Below are 13,956 nucleotides of genomic sequence, written 5' to 3'. Positions count from 1 at the left end.
GGAAACATGGTAACTGCCAGGATTACACATCCCTTTGAAATCATTTTTGGAAATATATATATATATATATATATATATATATATATATATATATATATATATCATCATCATCATCGTTTAACGTCCGCTTTCCATGCTAGCATGGGTTGGACGATTTGACTGAGGACTGGTGAAACCGGATGGCAACACCAGGCTCCAATCTAATTTGGCAGAGTTTCTACAGCTGGATGCCCTTCCTAACGCCAACCACTCAGAGAGTGTAGTGGGTGCTTTTACGTGTCACCCGCACGAAAACGGCCACGCTCGAAATGGTGTCTTTTATTTGCCACCCGCACAAGCCAGTCCAGGGGCACTGGCAACGATCTCACTCGAAAATCCTACGGGAGCCAGTCAGGTGGTACTGGCAACGGCCACGCTCAAAATGGTGCATCTCATGTGCCACCCGCACAAGAGCCAGTCCAGGGGCACTGGCAACGATCTTACTTGGCTTGCCGGGTCTTCTCACGCACAGCACATTTCCAAAGGTCTCGGTCAGTAGTCATCGCCTCGGTGAGGCCCAATGTACGAAGGTCTTGCCTCACCACCTCAGCCCAGGTCTTCCTGGGCCTACCTCTTCCACGGGTTCCCTCAACTGTTAGGGTGTGGCACTTTTTCACGCAGCTATCCTCATCCATTCTCACCACATGTCCATACCAGCGCAATCGTCTCTCTTGCACACCACAACTGATGCTTCTAATGTTCAGCTTTTCTCTCAAGATACTTACACTCTGACGGGTATTCACATTGACATTACACATCCAACGGAGCATACTGGCTTCATTCCTTGCGAGCTTACGTATGTCCTCAGCAGTTACAGCCCATGTTTCACTGCCATGTAGCATGGCTGTTCGTACGCATGCGTCATACAGTCTGCCTTTTACTCTGAGTGAGAGTCCCTTTGTCGCCAGCAGGGGTGAGAGCTCTCTAAACTTTGCCCAGGCTATTCTTATTCTAGCAGCTACACTTTCAGCGCACCCACCCCCACTACTAACTTGGTCGCCCAGATAGCGGAAGCTATCGACTACCTCTAGTTTTTCACCCTGGAATGAGATAGAAGTTGTTTCCTGTTTGTTTACAGTCTTTATTGCACCTGAACATCTGCCACAAACAAAAACTAACTTGCTAGTTAACTTGCCTTTGATGTTGCTGCACCTCTTATGTGTCCATAGCTTGCACCGGGTACATCTTATAGAGTTACTACCTACTCCTTTTCTACATACTGAGCAGGGCCATCTACCTGAAGGGGTTTGTGTTTTATCTACCTTCCTACTTATTAGGATTTTGGTTTTAGCTGGGTTGACTCTAAGGCCCTTCAATTCTAGACCTTGCTTCCACACCTGAAACTTCTCCTCTAGTTCTGATAGTGACTCCGCAATTAGGGCAAGGTCATCAGCATAGAGGAGCTCCCAGTGGCAACCTGTCTTGAACTCCTCTGTGATTGCCTGGAGGACTATGATAAATAAGAGGGGGCTGAGGACGGAACCTTGGTGGACCCCTACCTCTACCCGGAATTCATTGCTGTACTCATTTCCAACCCTCACCTTACTGGCAGCATCTCTGTACATGGCTCGCACAGCTCTCACTAACCATTCTTCTATCCCAAGTTTCCTCATTGACCACCAGATAAGGGATCGGGGGACCCTGTCAAAGGCTTTCTCCATGTCAACGAAAGCCAGGTACAGAGGTTTATCCTTAGCTAGGTATTTCTCCTGCAACTGTCTCACTAGAAATAAGGCATCAGTAGTGCTTTTACCTGGCACGAACCCAGACTGCATCTCATCTAAATTGATTCGCTCCCTAATTAGTTGGGCTATGACCCTCTCTGTAACTTTCATAACCTGATCTAACAGCTTGATGCCTCTGTAATTATTTGTATCTAAAGCGTCACCTTTACCTTTGTAGCAGTTGACTATGATGCTGCTACACCAGTCATTGGGTATGACTCCTTCGTGTATCACCTGGTTCGTAATACGGGTGACTAGGCTATAGCCAACAATGCCAGATATTTTGAGCATTTCTGCAGTGATTCCTGATGGGCCGGGGCTTTCCCGGTCTTCATACTCTTAATTGCTTTATCTACCCCGGTACTATCAACTCGGATAGCTAGTCCCTCTATTGGGTCGACATACGGCAGGCTCTCTTCCTCCCATTCATTCTCTTTATTAAGCAATCTATCGTAGTGGCATCTCCAGACCTCTTTCTTTGCATCCTCATTTAGTGCAAGCGTACCATCATCCATGCGAACACATTTCTCTCCTACAACATCACTATTCTCTCTCCTACACTGTCTTGCAACACGAAATACCTCGAGTCTTTGGTCCTCACGGCGCAGAACATTGGCAAATCTTTTCTTATCTGCTTCCCCTCTGGCTAAATAAACCTGTCGCCTAGCCTCCCTTCTGGCACATTGGTACAATTCCCTGCTACCACCGTTCTTCCAGTCCTTCCAAGCCTGTTTCTTTTGTCTAATAGCCCTGTCTACCTCCTTGTTCCACCACCACGTTACTCTGGGTCGAGAGGGGACCTTACACCACCCACAAATCTGGTCGGTGGCTTTCAACAGGTTGTCCCGCAGAAATCTCCAATTGTCTTCCACGTTGTATGATGCTATATCCCCTTCTATTTCGTTAAATGCTTCAAGTAACTTGTCTCTAAGTCTCTGTCCATTTGCAGGGTCTATATATATATATATATATATATATACCGGAGTAAGCACATAAATTGTGCAACAAGGTGGAAAAAAGAGTACTCAAATACCAGAGGTAGAGTAATATGCTTTATTTAAAAGCAGCAGAAATATAACAAAAGACTGTTACTCGGAGTTTCACGTTCCCGTTCATCGGACAGTTTTGTTAGAAAACTGTCCAATGAACAGGAACGTGAAACTCCGAGTAACAGTCTTTTGTTATATTTTTGCTGCTTTTAAATAAAGTATATATATATATATATATATATATGTGTGTATATATGTATGTATATATATATATATATATATATATATGATTGACCGTTGACTGAACACTATTCAATTTTTTTTCTCCGTGTTTTTCTCCTTGTCTCCGTATTCTTTCTGTTGAAGAGCGTAGCTCGAAACGTCAAAGACTTTCCGTATTCCCGAGCGTCATACTAATATATACTTTTGTTATTTACACCACCTGTCCTCGTCTGTTGTTATTATTTGTATATTCTCCCATATATATATATATATATATATATATATATATATATATATATACAGGGTGTGGTGAATAAACTGTCATCTAAGTTATGCTAAAATGGAAATAACGCTGACATCTTATATTAACATATATCATCATCATCATCGTTTAACGTCCGTTTTCCATGCTAGCATGGGTTGGACGATTTGACTGAGGAATGGTGAACCAGATGGCTACACCACGCTCCAATCTGATTTGGCAGAGTTTCTACAGTTGGATGTCCTTTCTAACGCCAACCACTCCGAGAGTGTAGTGGGTGCTTTTATGTGCCACCGGCACGAAGGCCAGTCAGGCAGTACTGGCAACGGCCACGCTCAAAATGGTGTATTTTACATGCCACCTGCACAGGAGCCAGTCCAGCGGCACTGGCAACGACCTCGCTCGAATGTCTTTTTACGTGCCAGGAAGGTGACGCTGGTAACAATCACGCTCAAATGGTGCTATTTACATGCCACTGGCATTGAAGCCAGACAGCTGCTCTGGCAACGATCATGCTCAGACAGTGATCTTAGCGCTCCACTGGTAAAGGTGCCATCACGATTTCACTTTCACTTGCCCCAACAGGTCTTCGCAAGCCGAGTTTAGTGTCCAATCAAGGAAACGTTGGCATGGGTGCCAGTCGTCGAATTTAGTTCGATTTCGATTTCACTTGCCTCAACAGGTCTTCACAAGCGGAGTTTAGTGTCCAAAGAAGGAAAGGTACGCATATGTGGGCCAGCTACACCCCTGGCAGAGGCCTTGGATTATGGTCTCACTTGGCTTGCTGGGTCTTCTCACGCACAGCATATTTCCAAAGGTCTCGGTCAGAAGTCATTGGCTCGGTGAAGCCTAATGTTCGAAGGTCGTGCTTCACCACCTCATCCCAGTTCTTTCTGGGTCTACCTCTCTCACAGGTTCCCTCAACTGCTAGGGTGTGGCACTTTTTCACATAGCTATCCTCATCCATTCTTGCCACATATATTTACCAAAATTACATAAAATTATCTTGAAATACTAGAGAATAAATTTATTCAATAAAATTGCCATTGGCTTCAAACGTGACCTACAGACGACTTTGGAATCTCCTGCGACTCTTCTGGATGGTCTCCTTGTTTAAGTTGGTGAATGCAGCCATAATCCTTACCTTCAGTTCATTTTTAGTGTTACAAGGAGTTTAGCTGGTCTCTTGCTCAACTACATAATAATCACATAAACACATAACAATCAAGGGGGTTGCAGCCTGGGGAGTTAGGTGGCCAGATGTTAGGGGTGGTGTGGTCGCAGAAATTGTCACTTGATGTAGGCCTCCATGTTGAGTCTGAGGCCATGTGGGAAGATGAATGGAGGTATAACGTTGCTATCACTAGTGATTCTTCCAAACACCATAATGTTGACTGGATGTTTGATTTTTATCACTCTCAGTACATGTCCTAAGATTGACACCCAAACATTCTGAAATGTTTGTATTGGCACTTCCAGCGCAAATGCCAAGCAATACAGCATGTTGTTTCCAAATTTCTGGCAGAGTGAATTGCGTCATGGTGTTGTTTTACTCACAGACGGTGCCCAACTGACTCTACTATACTGTGTAGTTGACAAAATCAAAAACAATGTGCATGTCTGAAATTAAAATTATAAAATGGCAACAATTTACCCATTGCACCAACTTAACCAGTTTAGATGAAGGACTAGCAGGTGTTCTGGAGCATAAATGGTAACACAACCAGTTGGCAAATGTTAGAAACGAAGTTCAAATCCTGTCTCAAAACGATTCTTATAATGTCTGCCATCATTTTAACATTTTATTTCTTACAAAATTGATTTAATTATATAAATATATTTTCAAATTACATAGAATATCTGGATTAAACATCAGTCCTAAGATGGATTCAGAGAGCACTTTTTAAATTCTGTTTCTAGTTTTGTATCTTTGTTTCTTTCTGTTACGCGATTACACTTCATATTCTGATTTCTTCCAGCACAATCCGTCAGAATGTCTCCATCCTCCTCTGTCTTTTTGTCCCCATCATTATGATCAGCAGCAACATCATCATCATCATCATTATCATCACTACCATCATTGTCTTCATCCTCACTGACTTCATCATCATCATCATCATCATCAGATTCTGATACACTGCAATAAATAAAGTAAACATTACTAAAGTTAAGATGTTTTTTAATGTAACAAAATGTGTGTGCACGCGTGTGTGAATGTGTGTGTAATGTCTATTTGTTTTTCTTTTGCTTTTGTTTTATACCTGTATTAGAACAAAGAGGATGGGCTTCATTGAAGCAATCACTTTAGCAACTAAGATAAATTTATTACTCTTAACTACTGAGATGTGGACAATCTGATAGACAGCCTCCACACAGAATGCTCAACCAGCTAGAAATAACAGCCAAATCTCTCGCAAATCTCACCCACCCAAAACAGCTCTTCTACAGTGAACTCTGTCAGAGAATGTGCACTAATAGAGATAGAAAAAGTGGTTTGAGGTGCGTTTAAAAGCATCTGTAAAAGGCCTCAACTATGGGTTAGATCCCTGGGAGCTTCTAGCCTTGAGCCAATACATGGGGTAATCTCACTCACACTGATGTTCAAACTGTTGCTAGCAAAAGAACTCTTGTTGCTGAGAAGAAGCACTCGTTCCACTTTTCCATTGATAAAAAGAGAAAAATCTATAGTGATGTAGAAGTGAGATCAACAGTTAACTATTTACCTTATATCTTCTTGCCTGTCCATTCGGTTAGGGTTATAGTATTCCAAGGAAGTATCAAACATGTCTAGAAAAGAATGGAAAAGGAAAATAAGGGTGTAAATGCATACTCTTTTTACTCTTTTACTTGTTACAGTCATTTGACTGTAGCCATGCTGGAGCACTGCCTTTAGTCGAGCAAATCGACCCCGGGACTTATTCTTTGTAAGCCTAGTACTTACTTTATCAGTCTGTTTTGCCGAACTGCTAAATGATGGGGACATAAACACACCAGCATCGGTTGTCAAGCAATGCCAGGGGGACAAACACAGACACACAAATATACACACACACATATATGTATACATATATACGATGGGCTTCTTTCAGTCTCCATCTACCAAATCCACTCACAAGGCTTTGGTCGTCCTGAGGCTATAGTAGAAGACACTTGCCCAAGATGAACCTGGAACCATGTGGTTGGTAAACAAGCTACTTACCACACAGCCACTCCTGCGCCTATGTAAAACTATTTCATGTAAAACTATTTTATATTAATGGCTTTGATTTTCAAAGCAGAGGAGCAAGAAAAGGAAAAGTAAAGTAAGTCCTGGGAACATTACTGTCTTTGAGTTCCAGGATTCATAAGGCTGGTTACACGGTTGCCATGGTGCATAAGTGACTGGCATCACAAACATTTCTTCTGAATGGGAAGCCAGTCTGACACTGAGTTACTCATTTACAGTTGAGTGGACAAGAGTAAAAGGTGGCGAGCTGGCAGAAATGTTAACACGCCGGGCAAAATGCTTAGTGGTATTTCATCTGCCGCTATATTCTGAGTTCAAATTCTACCAAGGTCAACTTTGCCTTTCATCCTTTCGGGGTAGATTAAATAAGTACCAGTTATGCACTGGGGTCGATATAACCGACTTAATCTGTTTGTCTGTCCTTGTTTGTCCCTTCTATGTGTAGCCCCTTGTGGGCAATAAAGAAATAAGAGTAACGTGGGATGAAGTATTTTGCACAAGAATACAACACTCCACCTAGTCCGGGAATCAAAACCACAATCTTGTAATTGTGAGTGGTATACTCTAACCACTGAACCACTTGCCTTTGTGAGAAGCTAGGAAAATATATTGAATATATTTTCAGATAATATTTTAGGCATGGCTGTGTAGTAAGAAGTTTGCTTCTCAATCACATGATTCTGGGTTCAGTCCCATTGTGTGGCACCTTGGGCAAAGGTCTTCTATAGCCTCAAGCTGACCAAAGCTTTGTGAGTGGATTTGATAGATGGAAACTGAAAGAAGACTGTTGTATATGTGTGTATGGGTGTGTTATAAGTATGCATTTGTCCCATCCTCATCACTTAGGGGTTTGGTAAAAGAGACTGATTGAATAATGACCAAGCATTAAAAAAAAAAAACCATGGGGTCATTTCTCAACTTAAGTTCTTCAAGGCAGTGCCCCAGCATGGCCACAGTCTAAGGACTGAAACAAGTAAAAGATAAAAACAGAAAAGTGTGAAAAGAAATAATGTAAAAGTAAAATAGAGCTGATTTACCTGTATCATTCCGCTGTTTCTTTTCAAGTTCAAGTTTCTCTAAATAAGAATTCTGCAGTTCAACCACATCAGTGCTGTTTTTACAGGCTGCATAGAGATCAAGTAGTTCTTCATTCAAGGTGAAGAAATTTAGCCCCCATTTGAACTTCTGTAGCAATATTTTACCTATTTCTGAGAAACCTACAAAAGAAAAAGCCCATATAATCTCTGACATGAATTGTTATTGATAGGAATATAATTATTCAGGCAAGTACAATTTACCTTATCTTTATAGATGTAAGATATTTGCACCTACCTTACCTTACATTTCAATTGTCAAGAGACGTCTTATTGCTCAATGTATCAATAGTACCAGACTAGATATGAACAAAGAACCTTTATTTCTAAATTAATGGTAATAATGTTCTTATCCACCAAGCCACTGAAGCATGTAGAAATAATGCTACAGTTTTAGGTTATTTACAGTTACTTTTTACTAATGGTAGCCACACAAAGCAGATGTGGAAACTGGGCTTATCATCATTTTAACGTTCACTTTTCCATGCTTGTATGGGTTAGAGGCAGATTTTTATAACTGGATGCATTTCTTATTGCCAATCCTCACCTGTTTCCAAACAAGGTAATAATTTCCCATGACTATTCAAGTCTTGGAAGATTAGAAACTAAGGACACTACTTGCATGATGGTGACATTCACAACTATAACATGTTGATAAGGTGCACGGAGATGGTAACACACATACGCACACAAGACCGGCTTCTTTCATTCTTTGTCTACCAAATCCACTCCCAAGGCTTTGGTCAGACCCGAGCTATAGTAGAAGATACTTGCCCAAGGTGCTATATTGTGGGATTGACCCCTAAAAGCATGTGGTTGGGAAGCAAACTCCTTACCATATAGCCATGCCTGTGTCTACTGACTAAGTTATCAGAAGACAAGAAATGAATGGCATCACTTATTTGACAATGATGCTCATTTACAACCATCACATGATGTCTAGACAAGAATACCTGGGTACACACAAACCCATACATGTATGTGTGTGTATGTATGCATACACATACACATCATACTTGGGTTGGATAAATAAAAAAATATTTATTTAATGATTGATTTTCTAAGTTTATTTTGACAATAAATTTTCTTTCAAATATAGGATATGAAAAATGCCACTATGAGATTTGTTAACATATTCAATGTTTAATTATTCTGAAAATTCAGGTGTGCTTTTTTAGTTTACACCTGTAAAAGATGAAGGAATTGTTGTTTAACCTCACATGAACCTTGATCAATCAACTCAAACGTTAAAAGGTATTCCAGCTGTAAGCATCCCAAAAAATGTTCCCCTATTTTTCAGGCATACTTTATTGAGGACTGCTTAGCCAACGCTTTTTAGGATGGTTGGAAGCGATACAAAAGAGACTGAGTGATCGCATGAAGACTTCCTTGTTGATTTGAGTAAATCAATTCGCTGCCAAATACTTCTTCCAATCCAAGAACTATAAACTGAAGATAACACAATTCTTACCTGTAATATAAAGTGTAGCAGCGAAAGCTTCCACACAAGACAATTTGCAGGGACGGCCATAGTTGATAGGGTTGGCAGCAACAAGGTAAGGTAAAAGTCGAGGCTGGTTTCCTTTCATTGAGGAGAACGGTGTCTGTTGTAATTTAGCCCAAGAGCAATCTACTACAGCAATTCCATGTTTTGATATAATATCTCTGTTGAACAAATTGAAAATACAATAAATATTCGTCCTATGTTTTGGACTGCCATGTTGGCTTGGCGATAACTATTAATATTTATTTCATTTATTTTATATTGCATTTTATAAATAAAAGTGTTGTTGGTGACAGATTTATAAAAGCCCAGCCTCTGGTTCATTGCATTCGTAACAAGAATAACAAGGGTCTGTAATTCAGTGAGAACAAATACAACACAATGTATCTCTGTTACAAAGCACAAGTTTACCAATTTCTTGTGGATGTTTATATCTTTCATTGATATACATTGGCAAAAAGCACACATCTCCCTCTCCCTTTTTGCACTCTTGTGAACCTGCACACAATTTCTCCCTGGCAAATCTTTCCCCCCACAATTCATCTTCCTAACATCACCTTCCTCTACAACATATCTTCCAAACACCCCCTCCCATCACACCTGTTCACTTACTACATCCCCCTCCCCTCTATAGATCCCACTCTCACGCACTTACCTGCTCACTCACTTTATCCAAACCTTTGTATCATTTCACTTATATACACTTCTCTGTAACTTGGGGGTATGCCCCACCCCCCGACACATCTTTACCATCTTCTTTTTCTCCCCATCTTCTGTCTTCTTTTCCAATTGAAGTAGCCATGTATCTCTTTCTACTGCAAGATACTTGGGCTCTGTCCCTCTATCATACTTGAGCCTGTCATCATCTGGCACAAAACCACCTCTCTCAATACTACTGTGTTGAGGGGTCCTTGCCTTGCAAGTTACTTGGTGACCTCACTGGTGCTAGTGCCATGTATAAAGCACCTTGTACACTCTGTAAAGCAGTTGGCAATAGGAAGGACATCCAGTCACAGAAACCATGCCAAAGTAGACAGTAGAGCTTGGCATAGTCCTTTAACTTGTTGGATCCTGTCAAACCATCCAGCCTATGCCAGCATGGAAAGTGGATGTTAAATGACGATGACAATGAAGTAGATGATGATGATGATGATGATCACACACACACACACACACACATACTCACATATATGCTCTCCTAGATAGGTTAGAAGAACATGTCTGAAAAGTATGAGCAAGACATGGTCCTCTGATCTGACTTTGAAAAGAGTAGCACTGAATAAGAACGGACTCAAATCATGATGGTCTATCCAACCCATGCCTACATAGAACTCATTTGGATTTGAAATTTTAAAAAACACACACACATTCTCTCTCTCTCTCAACAGGTTTTCCCACAATTTCTGTCAATCTCAGACTGCAGCTAAGTTATTAATTATTTCTGCCATTTTCTTAATTAATATTTATTTCCAATGATTTGAACATGTGCAGCAATTATTATTAGTTCATATCCTACAAACAACAAACACACATTTTCTTGGCCATAAACCCTCTTACCAATCCAATAAAACCTATTGCCGAATGCGAACCCTTGGATAAAAACAAAGCTCTACCTTAAACTGTAGAGTTACTATTGTCTAGACTGATAAGCTGCCTTGGTGTCTAACTCTAACAGTTAGACCAGGAAGTAAGTCAAGAAATATATCTAATTAAAATTACATAGATAGTAATAAGGAAAAACAGTCATTAGCTTAATTATGAATTTTGATAAAGAAATAGCAAGGGAGACAACTTCAGAATTTTATTTAAGAGTAACACGTGGCAATGTAGTGGTGAATGTGGTCTTGATAGTGCAGTGAGAATTCTGGACATGTTGCAGTGGAAAGCAATCTTTACCAGTACTTCCAAAGATGACTTAAGTAGGGTTTTTTTTTTTGTGAACAAACACAGGCATACAACACCCAATGGATACATTATGAGGAATTCCATGATAATAATGAATAACCAGTAGGTGAGGGGGGGGGGGGTATTGTGAAACCAATAAGTTTGTAACTTTTCTCAATAAAATACTTACATGTTTACAATATGATAATTTTTAAGAATCATACAAAGCTCACCTGTCATCAGGAGAAACACATTTTTTCCCTTCTGGAGTCAAAATGATACCAGAAAATCTTTGGTGTAAATTAAGAGTTTTAACCAAATTTATTCGCACTAACTTCCTGCCTGAACATTTCTTGGGATCACATTGCTCCATGTCCCACATGGCCAAAGGAAATGGTATTTTGTTTTCAGCAGAATTTGATGAACATTGAGAAGTATTTTCTTCTGAAATGAAAATAGAATCGAGTTTAAGTTTCAGGTCAGCTTTAACTGAGCAAATCTATGATCAAAAATACTCAGCTGTGATTGCCTTGTCATTTACCTCTCTGGTTTAGTGTATATAAGGCAACATTACTCTATGGTGGTGTGTTACTTGTTTTAAACAATCAGCCTGACTCATGGGGCTCACAGTCAGATGAATAATTCAATTATTTGGGTGGTAGACTGGACCTACTGCTTGGTTTAACACCATTACTTGGTTTTTTGGAGCCTTTAAGCAGAGTCCACTCTGATGCAAACACCCAGGGCAGGTCTCCACTTTAAGGACACCTTCTCCCCTCTCTTCCAAAAGTCTCAGAGGCTCTGAAAAGTGTCATGAGCACTGCATTTCCCCCTGCCTAAAAGATAGAGAAAAAAAAAAACTTCCTTTCTCTTGATCTGAACCACTGTACTCAACTGCCTTTAATCAATGAAATCTAATTCCTGTTTGAGTTACTCCCAGCAGAAGAGTGAAACTTAAGTGTATTGGAATCCAAAGAAACATTTATCAAATGTAAAGTGCAGCTGTTGTTTACAATGGTGAACTATGTCACACTGTGGTACCAGAGTACAAAATACAGAGGATCGCTTTCTTAAGCCGTTCGAATATACCTCAAGCATATTTGAATTGGTAACAAGTTTGTATTTATACACATCATTGCTCAGCACTGTCATCCTGTAGGGCCAGACGGATGGATGAATCGATCGAGAAATAGATCACAAAATCCACAATGCTTTTTGCACGGAGCTAGTTCACGTGTATAATACTCACTCTTGATTTTAAGGTTTAGAAATCCAAGGGGTGGTGAGTATGCATTAAACACGAATAAATACGATAATATACAAACCTACTCCAAAGTAGCTACTGTACAACTGGTACTCTTCTAAATAGTTATATCCATGTGCAAGTATGCATAAGGAATGCGACATCAACATTAGCATAACAATGGTATCACAGACTGAGGGCAATCATTCGATATAACTCGACAAAACCAAAACAAACACTGTGAATATTAGAAACGGATTTTAGGGATCATACTAGAAACAGACTGTGGACGGAGGAAAAGAATAGGCACACCACCCGTTTTCGGCATAACCCTAAACTCCGAAAACGGGTGGTGTACGTACTCGTTACCCTCACCAGGAAGTTTATCACCAAATAAAAATTATTAGGCACATTGTTCACGAATTGCTAGTAATATTCGACTGAAATGTTCAACTGCGCCAAATAAATTCTGAAAGATACCAGTGAAATAATTCTCAGCTCGTCCTACACCGACGAGAAATGTTCTTTTTTAGCGTGGGTCCACAGCCCTACAATTCGTTGGGTATGCATTTCTAGATCATTCGGATCAACGAAGTTCCGTGAGTGATCGATAGTGGAATGGATATAAATTAAACAAAATTGTTTTCTTAATCTATTTTACGACGGTAAAATAGGAGACCGTCAAAAGAAAACATTACCTACCATTGTCAAAAGTTGCTCCGAGTTCGTTAACTTTGACACCGTCATTTTTGTTTTGCCGGAGTTTTTTACGATTATGTGCGGATCGCGGTGTTTCAACCGGATTTTTACCTTTCTTTCGAGATTTTTGGGTATTTTGTTTACCCATAATAAATTGCTGCTGTCGAAGACAACTTAAGAGACTAAGATATAAACGTGTATCCAAAATTTACGTAAATAACTAAATGCTCCCTTATTAAAACGAAGGGGAGATAACTCTGATATAACTTGGCTGAATTATGACATGATGTATGTGGTCACAGTATTATTGACTCAGTTCACAGCCACACTGATCAAGTGTTTAGTGCAATATATCTCCTATTAAGTTAAAATACATATTATTAAAGATTCTGTGATTTATTTATTTGTTTTATTCAGCGATGTAATTGAAAATGCTTCACGATGAGTTTCTAGATTATCAAATGTCGCCAGATGTACATAATTTCCCACAATGTTTGGGACCAAGCTTTAGTTCTAAATGTGTTGATGATGAAAATATAGAATTATATAGCAATAATATAGTATCATGTATGCAAAGTATCATAGCATTTATGTTTTATGGGGTTATTTCCAATTACTGTCACTGTAAGACGGCTGGAAATTTTTGAGTGTGTAACCATAGTCGTGATTCCACACTAATGCAAAATGTACAGGCGCGCTTGAGATGTCGGCTTGATGAAATGCCTCGATGTTAGGTATCTTGTTCCGTCAGCAAATGTGCGAGATACTACGGTGACATCTCATGTTGAAATGGTTGAGATGTGTTACATGTCTTTTATAGAGAGTCCAGGACTCAGGCATGTCAGAGGGTTGTGAGAATTATTTTCTAGGAGTTGGTGGGCTGCGGAGTTCTTGCCCGCTTTCTCATGACTGTCACAGAAGCCATATTGATTACCCTGGAGACAGTTGTACAGGATACGGGGACCTATTCTTCCCAGCAACAGAAAGATCCGGAAAGAGATTTCTCCATGGTGGTCGCATGTCCAGCTGTTCTCTTTTCTTTGTGGTGAAGACAATGTTGACACTTCTGA

At 40.0% G+C, this 13,956-nt stretch overlaps 1 protein-coding gene across 6 annotated transcripts in view; it reads right to left on the bottom strand.

The window, feature by feature from the left end:
* Positions 1-5,025: 5,025 nt before the first annotated feature.
* The window catches only part of LOC106872717 (18S rRNA aminocarboxypropyltransferase), a 38,567-nt gene continuing 29,636 nt past the window's right edge, over positions 5,026-13,956 (bottom strand). For 2 of the 6 annotated variants that reach the window (XM_089363645.1, XM_089363647.1), the window contains exons 2-6: positions 11,178-11,388; positions 9,028-9,221; positions 7,500-7,679; positions 5,960-6,023; positions 5,026-5,373 (exon numbers count right to left, since the gene is read on the bottom strand). In XM_089363645.1, the coding sequence (XP_089219771.1) occupies positions 5,115-5,373; positions 5,960-6,023; positions 7,500-7,679; positions 9,028-9,221; positions 11,178-11,326 (846 nt within the window). In that variant the 5' untranslated portion in view covers positions 11,327-11,388 and the 3' untranslated portion in view covers positions 5,026-5,114. Of the gene's footprint in view, positions 5,374-5,959; positions 6,024-7,499; positions 7,680-9,027; positions 9,222-11,177; positions 11,389-12,269; positions 12,755-12,889; positions 13,137-13,956 lie in introns of those variants that run through there. The other 4 variants (XM_089363642.1, XM_014919796.3, XM_014919797.3 and 1 more) reach the window with 4 other exon arrangements.

The sequence above is a fragment of the Octopus bimaculoides genome, chromosome 1 (genome assembly GCF_046866305.1).
Source record: "Octopus bimaculoides isolate indiv1 chromosome 1, ASM4686630v1, whole genome shotgun sequence".
Lineage (NCBI taxonomy): Eukaryota > Metazoa > Mollusca > Cephalopoda > Octopoda > Octopodidae > Octopus > Octopus bimaculoides.
The sequence above is the reverse complement of the archived record's forward strand: the minus strand, read 5'-3'. Positions and strand labels throughout refer to the sequence as shown.